Source organism: Mauremys reevesii, linkage group 7, assembly GCF_016161935.1.
Source record: "Mauremys reevesii isolate NIE-2019 linkage group 7, ASM1616193v1, whole genome shotgun sequence".
NCBI classification, from domain to species: Eukaryota; Metazoa; Chordata; order Testudines; family Geoemydidae; genus Mauremys; species Mauremys reevesii.
In genome coordinates, this window is record NC_052629.1 from 22,623,534 (window position 1) to 22,645,487 (window position 21,954).

A 21,954-nucleotide genomic window follows, 5' to 3' on the forward strand; every position below is an offset into this window, starting at 1 on the left:
GGGCCGCTATTGACACCGTGATCTTCTGTGAAAAGACCTGGACGTAATATTAAATAGTGTACTCTCAGCCTGTGCCTTGTATTTGATCTAAACCAGTCAGTTTCCTTCCAAATACCACAGCAACGATCCAGGAAACAAGCCCTTCCACGATCATTCCCTTCCGCCACTCCCCACAGCGATTGCCATAACCCTAGTATACACCAGCATTGTTCAGCCCACTCAGACAACCTAAAGCGAGCATCAGAGGGATGTGCCACCATAGCTGGGTACCCAGACCGTAGTGTTAGGGTCTACAGAAGGAGCTAGAACTTACAGGAATTTGCATTTAGATGAAATGTGATTTGAATAATCTTGATGTCAACAAAATGTCAGAAATCCTGTATGTCAAGTGTAATCCTCCTCTTCTTATGAGTGATTGCAAACAAATAGGTAAAGCACCCAGAGAGCTGATGCCGGCAAGTGTCATTTCTTCAGATAGGTGGGGAAAGACCATTCTTTTTTGTGCCTCATTAGAGAACATGACATTTGTGACTTTTTTTTTACTTAGTGGTTTAAATATTATTGGACTTATCTTTGTACTACAGGATTGGGCTTCATAGTTTGCTTTTGCTTTTTAGAAGTGGTGGATTCCTTTTCTCATTTTCATTTTATTTCCAAAATAATACTTGCAATGTATTAAGAGTCACTTTGTTTCAGCTAGGGCACAGAAGGGGAAATCTGAAATTCTCTACAACTTGTGTTTTAATTGGTTTTTATGGGCTTTTCATTTTTTTAATATCTGGCCAAACAAAGCATTTAAAATGGTTGTAGTATGCACTATATCTTGGATACTCAGATGATTTTTAATACTGCGTATACTGTATATTTATAGTGGCACTAGTTAAGGTTGCCTGAGACATCTAATTATAAACCCCTGTTTTCACTTGCTTATAACTTTACCAAACTTTAAACATTTGGGCTGAAGTTTTCCAGATCCGCCTGTCTACCTCACGCTGTGTGTGTGTGTGTGTTTGTTAAAGCTTCAGCAAAAATGATTCAGCCAATTCAGAGAATGATATTAGGGAAACGTCCATTATTTTGCCCATGAGAAGCACTAGAGTGTCTGTGCTTTGAAACATGGGCTTGATGTTTGGTTGAGGAGTTTCCCTGGAGTCAGAGATGTGCCTTTTGCTGTTCCCTAAAAAGTTGCCTAAATTTGTCCAAGTTATAAGCTTTTGGAAAATCTCAGTTCACACATGCTCTGTGGTGACCAGTTGGGAGTTTGGCAGCTAAATGATCACCAAGATTCAGTCTGCACTGAGCATGTTTCATTCTAGAGGTTCAGGGGCTGAGCAGGACTTCCTTGCAATTGCTGTTTCTAACTGTTGCTGCTCGCCACATTGCAGTACCAGCCATCAAACACAGAGCAGGGAGGTTGGCTCTCCTCTGCTCTCAGTGCTTCCCCTGCTTGTTCCCAGGCAGTATGGAGGATGAAGCCACCTCACTTGAAAGCAGAGGGAACAGGACCCAAACCGGGGAAGGAAAATTGGGTTAAGGAACCTGGGAGAGCGAGCCTGGGACTGGGAGTTGAAGGGGGACTGGGCCTCAGATGGGGAGACACAAACAATGCTAAGGATCTTTTGGAAGAGTTACTGCAGGCACATCAAGATGTTAAGAGATTGAATCAAATAATTTGACTCTAAAGAGTGGATGTTTAGATCTCCTTTGTTGCTACTAAGGTGTTCACAGATACGGATTCCTGCCATCTGTAGGACTGCAAGACAGATTCTCCCACACATTCTATTCAGCCAAATGGCCAGGATTTGTATGTGAATTCTGCTGTCCTGCGACTGGTGTGTTTCCAAACCACTCTTGATTATGGTTGCTTCAGGTGTGTGAGGGGCCATGAAAGGCTGCTAATGGAAGGCAGCCACACATATCCACATCCTTGCCCACTACAGGATGTTTCTTCTCACCATCTCTTCCCATAGCTTTTCCTTGGTAAGCACTGACATCATTTGGCCCTTCCTGTATTGGTCTCTGACAGATAATGTGCATGTTGCAGTTATTTAACTACTGGATGATTACTGTTGATGTGAGTTGATCTTTGTCCTTATGCAAATAGTTATCCTGATTTCTATATGTGGGAGTAGGAAGGATTTTTTCTTTGTGGCAGATTCACTATGTTTTGGGTGTAGGACATTCGATGAGGAAAATTTGTCCAGAGTTTAGACTTTATCTAAATCTTTTGCAAGTGAGCTCTATTTTACACTTGTTTAAAGTCATACTTGTTTTTGTCTCATTTTTATTGTCTCTTGTGGTAAAGGCATCTGTGTTTGCTTAGTTATTTGTAATATATATGTCACTGCAATAGTAGAGTCTTAGGACTGAATTCTCAGTTATGGTAAGGCCCCTGTACGCTGCTCCGGCAGTATAAACAGGCCTTAAAGTAGGTGCAAATGTAATTTAGTCCCACTTTAAGGCCCCTGTTTGCTACAAGAGTGACATAAATGAACCACGGTTTAACTGAGAATTAAGTTGTTGGTGAATGGATAGTTTAAGTTAGACTAAGAATCTCAGGCTGAAGACGATTCTTTTTCATCGAAAAATATTATTGTCTACTCTATTGTTAAAGAGATGCAAAGTGTGGGGGGAAAATACATCTCTTTATATTTAAAAGAATTGAGTACATTTTAGTTCTTGTGAAAGATATTGGATGGAGAGTCTTGGAGACTGAAGTCTTTCATTTAGCCACAGAATAGGTACAGCATGAGCAAGTGAGAGTGAGTTTCAAGACACTGCTCTACCAATGTGCTCCCACTCTGACCTAATGGGACTAACTCCAGCTGTAATAGGGTAGTTCAGTGTCATGGGCCCATTCAATTCTGGCTTCTCCGCCAACTGATACTAAATAGAATATATATTTGTGATGTGAATACCTGTACCCTAGATAGTGTAAGACAAGGTCACTCATTCCATGTATGGTAGGCTGCCAGTCACCAATCCTGTGGTAGCAACTTTAGTTTACTACCGACCTGGACCAGATTCAAAATGGCATGGCAACTGGAGGCAAAAGGCTTTGTACTACATTAAAAATCCATGGAACTATCCAATCCAATATTAAAATAGTTAATATCCCTTTGAGTGTATATTCTTATTACTTCTTAAATACAAATACTGATCTTAACCCATTCAAAAGAACTTTCTTCCCTTCAGGAATGACATTGAAATGGTCTATTAGGTGTGTTACAGTGTGAGCCAAAAAGAGATGTTAGGATGTTCATCCAGTTGAGTTGTATTTGTGGCTATTGTAATCACTGCAGGTGACATTGTGTGTCCCACTCTGTATGCTCTTTCCTCCCCCCACTCCTTCCTGTCATCAGCCACCTTATTTAGATTTCCCTATTGCATATATATAAGGTTCATTTAACAACGTGACCAATGGTTTCCTCAAATGAACATCCTTGTAGGGCAGCAGATCATAATGGATATCTGAGATTGCAGACTTTTAAAGTCAATCAGGCTTAAAAACAGTGGTTAAACATATCACAGGGATATCCAACCAATCTATGAGCCATTAATGCTACAGTAATAAAATGAAGTATTTGCCATACTGATTATTGATGCTTGCTCTGTTTATTACAGTTTGAAAATGAGATCATCACAAAACTGGATCATGAAGTGGAAGGAGGCAGAGGCGATGAACAGTACAAAGTGTTATTTGACAAAATGTAAGTGTTGATTAGCAGTGGGATTTATGTCAGACTATTTTTGGACTACAATGAACTTTGTAGCCCAGAAATAATTAAAATCTGTTAATGGTGCAAAATATTTAAAATTGCACCTTAGTCTAGTACCTCTTCTTGAGTGTGATTAACAAGGAGTGTGTAATTATTTTTCAGACTCTTGGAGCACTGCAGAAAACACAAATATCTTGCTAAAAATGGAGAAACTTTTGTCAAACTTGTTGTCCGTCTGATGGAAAGACTGCTAGATTACAGAACTATAATGCACGATGAAAACAAAGAAAATCGCATGAGCTGCACTGTCAATGTACTGGTGAGTGAGAAGAAATGAGTTGGCTAAATTTAGAATGGGTACTGAATTTTTAATTTTAATAGCAAGCTTCTGTTTGTTCTAAATGAAAGATCTTATGATTTTCACCCAGCTGTTAGAAATAAGGCTGATGAATCTGATTTAAAGAGGGGAGTTCTTAAAAAATATTGTTCGGCACATTTACTTTTTCATTTTATTTTTTTTAAGAGAGAATTTAGAAAGGGAGTAATGTAGTCATCCTCAGCTCCTGTCAGTACAACCCATATACCACATCATCATCTATACAGGATTGTCACCTGTGTGTTACTTGGAAGCCTAAAATATCTGTTGAGTCAGTGTGAAGTGATGGAAGCAGCTCCAAGAATGGTTGAGAGCTCTTTTGGTTCAGAATATCACCGGGTTCTGCTTCGGGTGCTTGCTCATGTCGATTCCCTTGTAGGTGTGCACATGCCTACGTGCTTGGCTGTTGGAGATTTTTGCCTTAGCGGTATCCGTAGGGCCGGCTGTGGCACCTCCTGGAGTGCTGTGCTCATGCCACGGAATATCAGGCACCATCAGCCCTGTGCCCTCTCAGTTCCTTCTTACCACCCGGGGTGGTCAGTCGGAGTGCCTCTGTCCCTTGCTTTGCAAGTGGCCAGTGGTTTCTTTTCATGACATCAGAGGTAACTCAACCAATTACCAGCTTTACTCTGAAGCTAATTTGCATGAAACAATTTTATTGGTTGTATGAGGGAGACTGCACAGATGGTGGATTACTTGGCCCAGTTGCCACACCCATGTGACAGAATGGCACAGCATACAGATCTGTCAATTTAGAAACGAGGATTTGCATTAGAGTTTGCTTTTCTTGTATCTGTACAGCAGAGACTGAGCACTTTATAATCTGAGGAGAAGAAAACTCTTGAAGTTGCCACTGATCAGTGATCCAAGGAATGACTCTTAGATTGCTTGTGGAAGAGGCAGCATGCCATTCTGAGTAGAATTAGAGTGACAAGAGGCTGCCTATTGGTAACTAACAAATTACAAAAATAAAGAGGCATTAGCAGTGGCTTTTAAGAAGATATAAAACAAGACTGGAAAAGTCTAGTAGGAAAGAGGTTTATTTTTCCTTCCCTTCTTCGTACCGTATGCTTGTTGTTTTTTCTTTAATGTCAACTCTAAGAATCCTTCATAGTAAAACTTGTCATATCAGCTATGTGGGAATCTAAATGTGCACTTGCGTGTCTCTCTAAGCACATCTTGCCTTTCAGTTAACATACTCCTCTTTATTCATCTAAACAGAGACACATTTTTATAATAGTGTCTTCTGATGCTGAATTTTTATTATACTGGATGCAATCTCAATATTTCAAATATTTGCATACGGTAAATTTTGTGGGGGATTTATTGTCATTGAGCCAAATTGCCCTCAGATACTCCCACACAACACTCCCATTGAAGTCATTGGGAGATGCATGCAAACATCTCAGGGCAGTACTTGGCTCATAGATTTTAAATCATATTTGATGACATGGTCTCATTTTAAAGATGTATTCAGCCTTTGGGTTTAACATAATCTTTTCATCCTTAGTGCGCCTAGGGCGAAGTTCATCCTTGTACAGAGGGCCAGCCTAACGTCAATTCACCATTTAATTCCTTCTTAAAACCTCAAAGTAGGGCTTAAATAGGACATAGGCCTTGCACTTGCCCTTTGCCACAGGTTGAATTTAGTTCGTACTTACTAGAGCAGGAGTGGGCAAACTGTGGGCCGGATCTGGCCCGTGAGCTGTTTTAAGTTGGCCTGCTAGATCCCGCAGGGGAGTGGGGTTGGGGGCTACACCACGCGGCTCAGCCCCATTCCGGTGCTCCAGCCAGGGCACTGGCTCAGGGGTCGCACCATGCAGCTTCTGTGGCATGGCCATGCTCCAGTGACCCCCTCCAGTGCTACAACGGGAGCTGCAGGGGCGGTGCCTGTGGATGAGGCAGCATGCAGAGCCACCTGGCTGCGCCTCCACGTAGGACCCAGAGAAGGGACACATGAATGCTCACAAAATTGTGGTTGGGGTGCAAGAGGGGGTGAGGGCTCTGGCTGGGGGTGCGGGCTCTGGGGTGGGGCTGGTGATGAGGAGTTCGGGGTGTAGGAGGGTGGTCTGGGCTGGGACCAAGGGGTTCGGAGGGTGGGAGGGGGATCACAGCTGGGGCAGGGGGTTGGGTCATGGGGAGAGGCTCAGGGGCACGGTCCGAGCGGCGCTTACCTCGAGCAGCTCCTGGAAGCAGTGGCATGTCCCTTCTCCAGCTCCTATGCAGAGGCGTGGCCAGGCGTCTCTGCACACTGCCCCATCCATAGGTACGGCACCTGAAGCTCTCATTGGAGCACCGGAGGGGGCCATTGGAGCACGTAGGAGCCAGAAGAGGGCCATGTCATGACTTCTGGGAGCTGCGTGGTGTGGTCCCCAACCCAGCACCCTGGATGGAGCACCTGAGCAGGGCCAAGCCACATGGTGTGGCTCCCGATTCCTGCTCCCCGGCCGGAGCTAGCAGGCCGGCTTAAAACAGCTCGTGGGCCCGATCTGGCCCACAGGCCGTAGTTTGCCCACCCCTGTTCTACAGTCTCCTAGTCTCTGGCAGATTTTGCCTGTCAATCTTTCACTCCCAGGCAGCCTTACCTTACCTGCCCTTTTTCCGATCACTCCTTCTCAGTCTCTCCCCACTTATATGGGATAGATGCCTTCTTTTAAACCCAGTTTCAGAGGCAGCTAATTAGTCACAGGTGCACTAGCCTTGTTCCTCTTAAAGGACGAGTGTCTCCCCGTGACAGCAGGGGGAAAAAAATTGGTAAATCTTAGCATCTTTAATATCTTTCCTAATGTTTCATATCATACATTTCCAGTATTTGCAGTACTTTATCTCTGTCTGTCTCAAGGCCAGAGGCATTCAGGCATTTCCTGCAGTAGGATGAGATGTGGTATATAAAAACCAAAAAAGGAACAATTTTAACTTTCTATTTTTTAAGAAAATATTTGAATTCAAGAGTGAATGACTTATTACTCAAGTTTGAGAGTTTAAAAAGTTCATAGTTCAACAATTACTTGAAAATTATGTTTTTGTAGATTACCAAATTTTAACTGAAAGCAATTAATGCTGTGTAACTTGCAAATGCCCGAAGTATATTTCTACTAGTACTGTGATTCTGATTCATAACCTTTGCAGTGAAACGTAAGCCCTAAAATGTTATGCAATGAAACATCATGATGGTTTTAGATTTTATCGTTAAATAGCTTACAGGCTTCTCTACCAGAGGCAAATTTCGTTTTTCAGTTTTTGAGGTTGAAATTATGCACTTATGACTTTTAATTTAGTACATATTCTATGTACATGACACACTGCGAAATCAAAGCCTTTAAAACCGAATTATAATTTTATATTTCAGAATTTCTACAAAGAAATTGAAAGAGAAGAAATGTATATAAGGTGTGTAAGCATGCCCTTTGACATATTTTTCCAGCTCACTTTCCTGTAATTGTAGAAAATGAATTGTCTGCTAAGCTACTGATTTGGAGGGGGGGAAATGGCAGAAATGAGAGGCACATACCTGTACCGAGGCATAAGCAGATTGAGTTTACAGAGAATAATAAGCATCAGTAATTAGGCTCATAAACTTTTTTTAACCCTACTGCATCACCTTCACTTTCATTATTATAACCATTTAAATGCTTAAAGGTATTATGACCTACAGAAGAAAATTTAGGCAAAAGAAAAGCAAGGAACTAATTGAATTTTATTTTCTGCCAACTTAAAAAATCCACTGGAATAAAGACCGTTAATGAATATATGTCAAATGTTTATTTTAAGCTTAAAGCTTTCAGGAGCCCATATAACATTTTCCTTTATTATGTAACTTTAAAAATGGTAACATTGCAAGAAAGCTTCTGATTGCAGTTTTCTAGTGAACTTTGTTGCTACTCCCATATTTTTACATCAATTTAAGATACTCCATCTGCTGTACTGTTGTGATAAAACAGATTCTCTCGTTGCTGTGTTATGAGTATTTGCATATCCTTTATGCATTCATTCTTAGCCACTTATTCTCATCTCGGGAGAAAGAGTAACATAATTCTCGTCAATGTACCTGTCTTTTTGTCTTAAAGAACTAAATTTGTGCCTTGCAACAGAAGGATGAATTGCTGACTAAGAAAGTGCATTCAAGAGCATTATTCATGCATATGTCTGATACAACATCTGTATGAGGCCAATCCAGAACCCATTGAAGTCAATGGGAACAGGATCAAATCATATTTCTGTAAACAGAAGTTGTTGGCTCAGTTTAATATGGGCACTGAAGCTTGTATTTAAATTGATTTTTAAAGTACACAATTAATCTACTTATTGTTAATTGCTTCGAAAAACAAAACAGAATTCTTCTCAAGATGTAGGCTGGTCTTGAGGTTCAGGCAAAAGACTAGAAGTCAGAATACCTTTGTTCTTTGCTAGCTCTGCCACAGACATCATGTATGATGCTGGGCCCATTGCATTGTTCTCCTGTGTCTATTTCCCCATCTATAAGATTAGGATAATACCACCTACCACACAGGTGTGATGTGAGATTGAATTCATAAATATTTGCAAGGCATTTTCAGCTCTTTGGAAGAAAGGCATTATGGAAATGCAAAGTTATTGTTCTTTATCATATAATTAGTATTTTATATTATTTTCCTATCATTCTGTCTGATTTTTTTATCTGACAGGAATGGTTTGGGAAAATGAAGTGAGGACTGCAAGTTGCTAGTGTTACTCTTTAAAGAGAATTGCACTTTTATATCAAACTCTTTACTTGTCTTTTTTTTTTCCGCTTGTCTCCAAAAAACAGGACATCAGAACAAGTTACAGTTTTATAGCCATTCTAAAACATACCAGTATATTTTGTTGATGTTGCTGTTGGTTTTCTTGGCATGCTGTATCCGAAAAATTTGTCTGAAGTAGAGAAATATGAGCTTTAAAAAATCCCAGATATGTTTTACTGTTTGAACATAGAATTTAGCTGTTGTAGTCTTCAACACAAATTATTTTGAGACATTTTAAGAATTGACTCTCTTTTATTACCATAGGTATTTGTACAAGCTATGTGACCTGCACAAAGAGTGTGATAACTACACTGAAGCTGCCTACACATTACTTCTGCATGCAAAGCTTCTTAAGGTAGAGTACTTGAAATATATTTAGCATTTTGAAGATCTTGCTGTTGCAGATGTATGTAGCTTTGTGTTTATTTTTTCATATGAGCTTTAGGACATCCACATTTACAAATTATGATTATTGCCTTATTCAAAAAAAAGAAGTAATTCAAAGTTGTATTGTGATTTACTATATGTTCCATAATTAGATATTATTCTAAACTTAGAATATAGCCTAGAGAAAATTGAATCCATGTTCTCTCAGTCTTGTAGAAGAGCAATGTGACTTACTGATGATGATGATGATGATCTAAAATATCAGCAGTAAAAGTGCAATAAAATTAAGAGTAAATAGCATAAACTATCAATAAAAAAGCTAACAATTAGCTAAATGCATAGGAATGCTAGTAACCTTTGGAAGAATCTAAGCATTTATTCTTGCAAATCAGCTTTTCATAGAAAACTGTGCTAAAGTAATAAATGGGTCAGCCCAAGAGCCTAGTGGAAGCTCAGTGCACTGTTATGGAGGATCTTAAACTTAGTCCTTTGCTTCAAGACATTGGGGAAAAATGAACAGTAGTCCTCCTTCCAAGATCATGTCTTTTTAAAGGAGTGTCTATGATAATTCAATGGTATGATGTACCGAATGCATCTAAATTCATATAATGATACCACTGTACTTTAAGGAAAGTCTGAAATAGGTCAATAAATAGACCAGTAGTATAAATTAAATTAATTATATAACATCTTAATAAAACATACAGAATTTTAATATTTCCGGGTAATAATACCTAACTTTTTATAGCTTTGATTGACAGGGTAATAAAGCCATAATGTAATGTCACTTAAACGCTTCACTTTATACATATTGTTATCTAAAACTAGTGGCTTACTTACGTCATTACATCATAAATATTGCTGCATATATTAACAGTTTATTTTATTCCCTGAATTGTCATCTAGGAAGATTCCAGTTGCACTTCAACAGTATGCATGCCATTTTGAAATCACATTTTTACTTTATTACTCCACCCATGTTAATGAGTGACAATGAGTTTTTATTTTTAGCTTTAAAAGAGAGGGGGAGAAGTAGAAAACTAAACTTCACACTGGAAATGATCAGATTTTTTAAAATCTTTGTTTTTCTCTTTATGGCCCTGATTGTGCAAAAACTTACATCAGTACTTAACTTCGTGCATATGGAGTCAATGGGGCTACCCACACATTATAAAATTGAGCACGGGTATAAGTCTTTGCAGGGTTAGATCCTGTGTCACTGGAAGGGAGCTCAAAAAATAAGACATGGAAAGGTAGAAGAAAGGATTAAATTTGGGGCTTGAGTTTGGATAGTGCATATACTTCAGTGTGTCAAGATCTTCACTCTTTTGATCATTCTTCCCATAGACTTTAGTGCAAATTTCATATGCTTATTGAGAGCAGAATTTAGTCTTCAGTATGTGAGAGCTGCATAACTGAGCTGATGTTTATGCAGCACATGTACCAGAAAGCATGTACTTCTATAAACTTTAATTTTATTATGATAATTAAAGCATGTAAAAGTGGGGAAATGATTTGGTGAAAAATTTTGAAATTGTTTGTTATTTCTGTTTAGCAGAGTTTGAAATTACTCATTTTCTGTGAAATCTTCCATTATATTTTTATGAAAACTTGTACTGCATTCATTTTCATAATACTTTGTTTATTGAAAACTCTAAGCAAAGACAGTCATTGGTAAACTAATTTTTTCCATAACAATTTTGATAAACATTTCAATAAAAAATTGGTAAAAATTATAAAAATATTATGAAAGTTTTTGCAAAAAATTGAAAATGTCAATAATTTTGACCATTTTTCATGAAAAGTTTCAGTTTTGAACAAAGGTCATTTTTCTACAATGAAAAAAGTTTCCATGCAAAATACTTTGTCCAGCCCTGAAGATATTTTTTTAGAATGAGGATTCTGTATAGGTAACTGATGGAAAACAATGTTTATGGTAAAATAGGTATGTATAGTGAAATCACAGCTTCCAAAAGTGGGAATCAAAATAGTCATGGGAACTTCCCTGTGTGAACTAGAATGATAACAAAGAATTGACAGATAGGCAAAGTAGCAAAAGGTTAATGCGCATTTTGCAAGGTTAATGCTTAAGTTTTGCATGCAAAATTTGTCTGTGCGCTTCATTTATAAAACCCACATTTGCACTCTTAAGCAGACAACTGTGAGTACAAAGTAGCTTCATTCTTGTAATTTGTCACTATAATATTTCATTGTTGTGATAAAAGTAATTCAATATAATTTATCAATTTAGAGTGTGTGCATTTATGTAAATACGTATATATGTGTATGTATAGAGCTATAAACAATATGTAGCTCAGTATTTGTACCTAGAACTTTAACAGATGTATAAATTAAAAGCCTTTACAATTTTGTAGTGCAGTATCCTGTAGTGGAAAGCGCTCCAAAAAAGACACGTCAACAGCTATTTACCAAAGGACAAAAACCTACCAGTTAGCGGATATATAAAAGATAGGGCGGTCCTTTATAAGAAAGAAGTCGGCCCTTCTAACAGCAACTAATTTTGTAAGGATTTTTAGCTAATAAATTGCAACTAAATAGTTTTAGTAGTTTTAATCTGGGGAACACAGAGAAAAATGTTTAGAATAAAGAATAAATAAACTTGCATTTAGAAAGACACAATTGAAAGTGTTGACTGAAACACTTTTAAAGGCTATCCTGGGCACCTTCTTATTTTTCTCTCAGGATTGTGAATACATTGTGCCAAAATTGTAGTTGTAAGGTTGAATGTGGTTCAGAACACTTTTGTGGAATTGTGTGAAGAGATTTTCAAAGGTATATACTCAACTTTATTTTAAACTTGATTGGTGATTATATAAAAACGAAAATGTCAATGATATTCAGCTGGCACTTAAAGGATAAAGCTAATGCTAAAGTGCTTTTATAAGTTATTGCTTTCATAATGAAATATACTATGCAGAGACATAACTTATGAAGATAAAGATTTGAGAAGATGGCTCTAACACCTTCAGTCACACTGGATTTTCCTGGGGGGGTTGATTACAAATTTGAATGAATAACTAGCTGATTTTGTGGACACAAGGATCTCTGTTATTCGCATTAGGGAAATTAAATGGGATTGACAGTCTGAATAATATTTTCTTACTGGAGTTATTAAATGATGTCTAGATTGTCATAACTTGCTTGATCATATGTTCCACAACCAAGTCTGATAGACAGATAAAACATTTCCCTCTATTGAGGTGCTGCATCTTCCAGGAAGATGATGGAGTTCAGAGGGCAAGATAATTTCACTCTGTCTTTTACTCATTAGATTTTGCAATTTTTTAATCAATATGTTTTTGTGTGGCATCAATTTTTAGTTTAAACTATTTAAATTAACTACACTTTGGAGTATATTTTTATTCTCCCTCATAAAATATTTTCAGTTACCAGATGAGTATTTTAATTTACTACTGTTAATTCATTGAAATAAAATATCCATCATATAATCAGTTTTCTATTTACGCAATGTAAGACAATAGAAGATAGCAAAAATAAAAGTAGCATTTGCTTTGGCTTGCAAATAAGTCAGATCTGTTGTGATTTTCACATCCTAAAGAGTATACAGTCTACTTTACTTTCCATAGGAAAGTACTTGATGAGACCAGTGGTCTATTTAGTTTGACAGATTGTCTCTAATAGTAGTCAAGACCAGATACTTCAGAAGAAGGTGAAAGAAACCCTTCAGTAGGCATTATGGGATAACCTGCCCCTGAGAAATGTTTTCTTCTAAATCCTTCAGTGAATGGTTGGATTATGTCAAAATTTCTAAAGTTTATTTACTGCTTTTTCAGTTCATTTAGTGTCTCTGCATTACTGTGGAGCTTGTAACTTTAAACTTCAAAGCTTCAGGTTTTTTTCCACTGGACCTTGAGGATGGGATTTTCAATGGCACTCAGCACGGGAATAAATGTCATCAGATTGAAGTTAATGGTAAAACACAAATCGGTTTTAATGGGATGAGACTTAGGTCAGCCCTGAGTGCTTTTGAAAATCCCACCTTTAAATCTGTAAGAACTATGTCACTGTGCAGAGAGAGCAGCTATTTAGTTCTTAGAATTACTCCACGCCATATATAGGACAGCTGGACGGACACACACACACACTCTCCTGGAGACTTTCTCTCTCCTGGAGATGTTTTTTCTTGTTATTTTCATTTGGTCTAAATTAAGTTGTTCAAGCTAATAATACACAGTAGCTCTTGGTGTATGGAAAAATGTAATTGCATTTTAGACTCCTTTGGAATTTGTGTAGTTTAGCAATATGGCTTTTGCATACAAAAAAAGTGGCTACTTACAGAAATGTGACATGTAGCTGAGCAGTGGAGACTTGAAAATTGAAATTATCACTGGGTCTTTGGAAACACATTTATTCTTCCTTCCAGATGCAACTTGTTTCTGATTAAACTCATTCTATTGAGTATATACTAAAATTGTTCTAGCCCAGACAAATAGATTGTCATACAGAGTGGTCTGGATCACTTGGTAATCTAATCTAATCGCTTGTTAATCAAATCTAATTGCTTGGTAATCTAATCAAAATTATAAATCTAGGAGCAGTGACACACTTAAATAGCTAAATCTGTTTATCAAAAAGAAGATTAAGAGGTGACTTGATTACAGTGCATAAGTACCTTCAGGGGGAGAAAATACTGGGTGTCAAAGGGCTCTTTAATTTAGTGGAGGAAGGTATAACAAGAACCAATGGAAGCTGGATGTTGAATCCAGACAAATTCATATTAGAAATAAAGCACACAGTTTTAACAGTGAGGGTGATGAACAACTGGAACAAATTATCAAGGGAAGTCATGGATTCTCTGTCTGTTGATTCTTTCCAATCAAGACTGGATGTCTTTCTGGAACGTATGCTTTAGTCAAACACAAGTTATTGAGCTCAGTGCAGGAGTAACAGGTGAAATTTTGTAATATACAGGTGTTTTGACTAGATGACCTAGTCCCTTCTGACTTTAAACTCTGTGAATGCATCTATGAATTGCTGTCCTTGCAAGGGACTCCTTTTCGTCCCAAAGTTGTACCTTTTACTTTTGGGAACAAGAAAACACTAATTTTACATTCTGTAGCAGACAATGAGCAGTTCTTTGAATTTTATTTTTCTAATCTACTTGAAGTCTCACCTTATCCCTCCCCCTTACCACCTCCCAGATGGATATTTCACATAAAACACTATACCCCAATGTTCTTATTGAAAACACATCTGTATATAAATTATATTTTTTTAAAGACAGTGTTTGTAACAGGACATTTCAGGTTGTGGGTCGTGCAGGCTTATCATCGCATCTCTGGTAGTTGGCACTGTTTTTTTGTTCTATGGCAAGTATCATGCCTAGGTATGGCAGTATCAAAGTGTGAGACAGTCTGTTGTTCACTGAGCCAGCAATTGGGGGAAAACACCCTCTCAACCTTAATGAAGATAGTCATGGAGTCAAATTGTTTAGAAAGTTACAAAAGGCAAGATCCCCTCTCCCCACATCCCCCCACACACCAATTTCAGGCAGCCTTTATATTTTTGTGTGCTATTTTTCCTTTTTCTCCAGTCATTTTTCTCCAAGAATGTTAGCTCTTTACCTTCTCTGTATACAGTTCTGGCCACTCATATTGACATAACCCAGTTTTGTAGGCTCTCTCTCAGTCTAAACCTACTAATAATGGCTATTTATCCAGCCAACTGTGTTGATCAAGAGTGCCAGGTCACTCTAATCCCTTCTATCAAAGAGAAAAGAAAACCACCTCAAAGACCTGTCCCTTAGCTGATGCTGAGATATATAAACCATCCTGTAATTACTATAGTTCAGGTAAGTAACTCCACTGCCCTGGAAATCAAAATACGGCATCATAGGTGCTGTAAAATCTTCTAAATATCGGGCCAGCCCTGATGACACTTTTAAAAATAAACCAAGATTGAACGTTTGCATTAGCCCAATGTCATTGATATGTTACATCACCTTTTATTGCCTTCCTTTTTTTCACTCCTCATATCTGGTTTAGTGGTCAGAAGAGGCATGTGCAGCACATCTTACTCAGCGAGATGGATACCAGGCAACTACTCAAGGACAACTTAAAGATCAGCTGTATCAAGAAATTATCCATTACTTTGACAAGGGCAAGGTAAAAAAAAAAAAAAAAAAAGCATGTTGCACTGCTTTTCTCTCTTACACTCTCTCTCTCGCTAAACGCATGCCAAGTAGTAAACTTGCATCAAGTGACCTTCAAGGAGCTTTAAACTTGTTATAAATTGTAAATTTGGAATGTTTTATGTAAACAATCTGCCAGCTACCACTTACAGATAATAATACTTTAAAAAAAATCAATGGTACTTTTATAAATGCTGTGTGAAGTGTAAATAGGAAAAGGGTAAATAATTGTGTACGTGCCGGGGGTGGGGAGGAGTGAAGCATCTTATTTTGAGAGGGTTCATTGGCAATTGTGGCTAATGCAGTCTGTTAGCTATCTTTGGTTTTTCCCCCTTTGTAACAATTAAATTAATTATCTAGAAGGATGGATGAATCTCAGGTTTGTATCTTAAAGAAATAGGGAGGGGAGAGGTCAGAAGGGAATATTTCATTGGAATTGCTGCTTTACTCTGGATGAATATGGGTTTGACATTGGCTCATTTGTGTGTGTGTGTCTGTCAGTTTGTTGAAGTTGGCGGGGGGGAGGGAGGAGAGGGGAGACACAGTTGGTGGCACACCATTCGTTGGGCCTTCCTTGCACAAAATGTTTAAAAAGATGTATAATAGAGATGGCAGACTCATCATCAGAAAGTGCCAGGTATACATGTCACAGTTTATTGTACAGAAATGGTGCAAAAAATAAGTGTCAATTTTTATAAGAATGAATTGTTGTTCTGCCAGCTCAGCACTATGCAAGCATATTTTCCATGGCTTCATATTGGTTTGGATGAAACTCCATTATATTCTATGCACTGAAAAAGCCAAATATGATCACTTTATATTAGTTACCTTTATAAATAGTTAATAAATGACGATATATATTTTAATAAAAGATTAATCTTCTAGATTCTTATATAAGCCTCCAGGTGTGCTAGTAACCATTGATAAGGTATGCTAGTCATGTATATAACATACTTGTAACCTCTATTAAATACTTATTAACCCTCTATCAACCATTAATAAATTGAACCTTAATACAAAGCATGACCAAAAATATATTTTAATTTTCTTTGCAGGATACATTTTTGGGGGCAGCTGGTAGAAAGGGTTTGTTTTTTATTGCATGTTATAGTTTCACCCTTGTTCCTAAATAAATTACACATTTTTGTTTTCAATGGCCTAATTTCCTCAATAACTGAACACCTGCAATTCCCCCAGACTCAATGGGAGCTGAACTTCTGAAAATCAGGCCACTGGATTTTAACTTTAAATTAAACCAATAATGTCCTTTCTCCTCAGCTGCATGTGAAACAGCCAAGCTACTTTAAAGTCGTACTTGCCCATTTCTGCTACTTTTAGAACTAATGAGCTGTTTATGAACAGCAGGCAAAAATACCTGCTGTTTACAAACGTTCATCCTGTGCAGCATTACACAGTCAGGCAGCTAAAGCTTGAGAGAACACTGTTGGAATGAATAACCCCACATAATTTGAACATACTGTACTGTATAGTTCAGAAGTGAGAGAGGGAAGTAAATGTCCGCTTGTTTAAGAACTGCTGAACGGCCTATATTATGCCTCTTTCACTTATTTTTGGATAGTTAACCATATCAGTGTGCCCTGAGGTTAATAAACTCGTGCAATCTTGGACTAATGTGTAAGGCAAATTCCAAAGACAAGCTACCCCTCAGTGGAGAATGTTCTGCTTTTAGACCTTCAGAGTTAGGATCCAAGTCCAGAGAAATTCAGAATTAAATATTCTCTTAATATACTGGAGGGCTGCACTAAATACCATATTGGCTATAGTACGTAGGCATGGTGTAGCAGGCTAAAACAGAATGTCAACTTTAACTTTGCATGTCTTTGTTTTTGTAGTTTGAGACAAGATTAACATTTTGGAATTTAGTTTTTAAATTCCCCAGTACATTTGCCTGTTTCTTGTATTTGACCTTCCATCTTGCAAACATTTTATTTTTTCTGACTGGTTGATGTTCTCCTTTATTCTTTAGAATGCTTACCATTTTTCCTAAATCAGGGGTCGGCAGCCTTTCAGAAGTGGTGTGCCAAGTCTTCATTTATTCACTCTAATTTAAGGTTTCGCGTGCCGGTAATACATTTTAACATTTTTAGAAGGTCTCTTTCTATAAGTCTATAATATATAACTAAACTATTGTTGTATGTAAAGTAAATAACGTTTTTAAAATGTTTAAGAAGCTTCATTTAATATTAAATTAAAATGCAGAGCCCCCTGGACCAGTGGCCAGGACCCAGGCAGTGTGAGTGCCACTGACAATGAGCTCACGTGCCGCCTTCGGCATGCATGCCATAGGTTGCCTACCCCATCCTAAATAATTATAGTATTTTGCTCCCTGTCTCTTCTTTCTAAGATGTTTTTTCTTAACCTTCCCATTATTCTTCTAATCTCTGTCCTTTCCAAAGTAAAATGCAATTTCCTCCAGGTTTCCTATCTTTTTCTTCCTCTCCTAGATAATTATCCTTCACTTGTTTTGTACTTTTTGCTATCATCTTTTGGTTTTCCCCCTAAATGGCCTTGTGTTCAGTTTTATCTTGTCAGTCTAACCTAGCCACTGAATCTGCCCCGAATTGTCTGGAAGTACAATGTTTGGCTAAGGTCTTGTAATTTTCCATAAAGCTCTTAATCCAAGGACTTTCCTGAAAATGTAGCTGTGTACCATGATGAGAGTAGAAAATAGAATGGCGGTAATAAAAGAAAAATGTAGTCCATGTGGAGAAGTTGATGTTAGTCAATGTTAAAGAACCACTGAAGCCAAGAAATAGGCTAGAGGCACTAGTAAAAATAATATAGATTTTATAACCCAATTTATGTGGTCTCTGCAACCGTTTTCAACAGAAGCTGTGGAATGCCTGTTCCTATTCCTTTTTAGTAAAATGTACAACTTCTTTAACATGATTTAAGGTTAGAGCTGGATACTATGATATACAAACCAATAAACATTTTTCACAACTATTTCATAAATTAAAAATGTTGGCCTCAGAAGTGAGCAATCAATAAATAAATTCACACTGCTGATTGATTTGATAAAAATCATGCTTTTGCTGGATTCACAATAATTAAAGTATAAGTGATATTTTACACTAAATATCTTGTGATGGCAAAAAGCTCAAACGTCTGTTGCAGCTCACGTGATAGCCTTTCTCTGTGAAATTTATACCTGTGCAGAGGACCAGTTCAAGGTCTGTACACTGCTTAAGTCACACTTAAGGCTTTAAATAGGAATTAAGTGGTTCCTAGGCCTTGTATGAATTTTAGCCTATGACAATATATTCAAGAAAATACATCTAAACATTTTATATTCTTCATACCATAAGCAATAGTAAGCAAGATGTGCTTACTGTGAACAATAACTAGATGGATACATCCTCCTTTCGCTGCCTCATCCCCATTCTTTTTCATTTCTTCAAGACTAGATTACTTCCCTTATTACCTGTCTGTCCCAGGCCCCTCTATTCTGATTCCAAAAGGCTATTACTTACATATAGTGTAGTATCTAATGGGCTACATCTGCTCCAGTCAGCAGTAATTAACCTTCAGCTCCCTGCCAGGTTCCAACGACTTCTCCCAAGGTGGGCAACAGAGAATTCTGCCACCGTGTTCCAAGGGTGCTCAGTAGGCAGGATTGTGTAAACAAAGGCATGTGGGAGGGCAGCAAGAAGAAGTGAGAGGAACTATATACATTAGGGACGAGTTTAATAATGTGATACGTTACAAAGAATTGAACATAATGCAAAAGATAAGAGTAAACCACTGAACAAATTCAAATAGGAGATTTAAATGGTCAAAGCAGATGGAGAGAAGATTAATTGTAGGAGTATCTTTTTGTTGAAACTGAGGGGATGGAATGAAATTAGATGCATGGAGGCCAGACAGGAGGAAGTTGCAAGACAGAAGGACTTTAGAGGTGATGAAGAGGAGAAAACAACAGTATTTAGAAAGAACTTGGAATAGTCTAAGGATATGGAGAAGGAAAAGAGAGCAGAAAGCTTTTGAAGGAAATTGAGAAGTTCAGTTTTCACTCTTTTGAGGTTGTCATAGCTGAAGGATAATCTGGGAGGAGACACCAGAAGGACAGTCAGCAATCCAAAACTGCACAAGAATAGTTTGGGTAGACAGATAGAGATATGTAGTGTTCAAGATAACCATTTATAAGAGAGCTATATTAACTTTCTGTTTAGTAAAAGTTGCTGCAGATAATCTCCAATCACTGAAAAGAACAGATTCCTCTGTACTCTACTGAAGAAGTATGTATTAAATGTTTCTTTACAATAATATAATAAATTTTCCTTTACATAATTTGCTAAATTGCAATATTACAAAGATTGATACAGCATGAGCAGATGAATTTTCCTTAGGAGACGGTAGAAGAGGATGGGATTAAGGACAAAACCCTGGTTCACACTAATGGATAACTAAAGAGAAGATGAAGAGGAAATGCTGGGTTGAGAGGTAGAAGAAGAAAGAGGGCATCAGAATTACTAAAGCTCAGGGAGAGAAACCTGCAGAGGAGGAGAAGGGGTGATTGACTATCTTGACAGATTGAGGAGGATGACTATGGAGTGAGACCATCTGCTGGAACTCTTTTGAAATGAATCTAGTCAGGTATTATTATTAGAGGGTTTCTAGACACCTTTCCATCAGTGTTTTTGACACACATTAAAGCCAGTGTTAAGAGCTGACAAAGAATGTATTTTTATCATTGCATTACATATGTAAGCTTTTTTAGTAGTTTTATAATACCTTCTGGAACTTAGGTACAGTCGTTAGGACTCTCCTAAGATTTAGCAGTATTGTGAACTAATATTCCTATCTTGGAACATTATATTTTTACTTATCGTTAACTCAGCCAGAAGTTAAATAATATCATAACTGATATCCATTGCCAAGGAACCTTTTAAAGCATATGAAACTAGACCCCATAGCTCTTTTCAGGCTGTGACTATTTCATGTAAACTTTACAATTAATTTAATTATAGGCTATTCGATAAAAAAGAATATCCTTTCAGATTCTCAAAGGTTTTCCCATAAAAGGATGCAGTCAGAGTCCCGCATATGCCACACAACTGAATTCAGGAGGACACTTTTTTCCTCGTTCTTTCAACAGAAGAGAGGCGTTTTCCCAATAAAATCAGAACCCATTCTCACTTGTACACTATCCAGATCAATTGTTTCTTGCATTAAGGAATCATGCGTCAAACAAGTACTATATACTAGCTCCCTTTCCCATTACAGCTCATTTCTCTAAAAGACTTACCATGTCCTAGGCAAAGCTGGGAAAAGTTCCAAAGCAAGAAGTCTGTGAGGAAGCAGATTGGGTATTACTGACCTTCAAGAATATTTATAGATTTCAGTTAACAGAATCTTTTGTCACAGCCATACTGCCCTCATCCAATATACATTAGCTGTAGTATACACAAGGGAATTTTTTGAGAGTTTGCAGTGGATTTTAGGTGCACACTTTACTTGAAGATGGATATCTAAAACCCTCACAATGTTAGAAAAATGGTAAGGATTAGTTTTATGCTTAAATTTTCTTCTCCCTGCCATGATGGTAGATCTCCCAATCCTTGTTGAGAAAGTAAAGGAGGGGAAAAGGCACATTGTTAACTGACTGTGGGCCACTGGAATTGAGGGCACTCAGCAACACACAGATTGGAAGGTAAAAACCTCTTCTTACTCCCTCACTATATGACAATTGGATTTCCTCACTGAGTCAAAGTTGAGCATGTAGGGGTATAGTGGGATTTATAGGAAGGTCCCTATGACCAGCAGCAAGTCTTTTCCTTTTGGTCAAATTACTTCCACAGAAAGGTACCAGTGTAGACACAGGAAGGAAGTTAAAAGAATTTTGTCCCACAGTTACAGTTTTAACAAGAAAACTAAGCAAAACTTATTTTTAGTATTACAAAAAATGATTAGAGAGACAAGGTGGGTGAGGTAATATCTTTTATTGGACCAACTTCTGTTAGATTTAGAGACAAGCTTTCAAACTTATACAGAGCTCTTGTTCAGGTCTGGGAAATTTACAAGGTGGAACAAATTGTTTAGTATAAGTAGTTAACATATTTTAAGGGAGCATTCAAGGTGAAGTGGCCCATTAACACTTCACCAGTGTGGGCGGAGGGAAGGGGGAGTTAAGGATGCTATTAAAGTAGTTTTAGTATTTCAAATCAGAAAATGTGGTGGTGTCTGAGATATTTTTTTTTCCCCATTCAGGTACAATTGTAGTTAAGTGAATTGTTTTTTCAACAGAATGGAAGAAGGCTGAGGTTGTTTGACTGCAGATATAAAGGAGAATCTCTGTTATAGTCTATATCATATTGAACTTTGGGATTTATGTTTAAGCTCTCATGCTATAACAATAATTTATTATTAATAAAAGTATCATTAATGTGATTTGTATTGCAGTTGTTTCTATGGGCCCCAACTGCGATTTTACATATTTGTGTTTATTTTGCATAAGTTGCCCATCGTAGTCACATCTAGGTTAATCAAATCTTTAAGATCAAGCATTTATAATTAAGA

The 21,954-nt window shown here is 37.5% G+C and overlaps 1 protein-coding gene across 2 annotated transcripts in view; it reads left to right on the forward strand.

Annotated features, from left to right (window-relative positions):
• DOCK1 (dedicator of cytokinesis 1) overlaps window positions 1-21,954 on the forward strand; it is a 521,945-nt gene that overhangs the window by 425,745 nt on the left and 74,246 nt on the right. For both annotated transcript variants that reach the window (XM_039480741.1, XM_039480742.1), the window contains exons 34-38: window positions 3,625-3,710; window positions 3,882-4,038; window positions 7,445-7,485; window positions 9,120-9,210; window positions 15,269-15,388. In XM_039480741.1, the coding sequence (XP_039336675.1) occupies window positions 3,625-3,710; window positions 3,882-4,038; window positions 7,445-7,485; window positions 9,120-9,210; window positions 15,269-15,388 (495 nt within the window). The remainder of the gene's footprint in view (window positions 1-3,624; window positions 3,711-3,881; window positions 4,039-7,444; window positions 7,486-9,119; window positions 9,211-15,268; window positions 15,389-21,954) is intronic.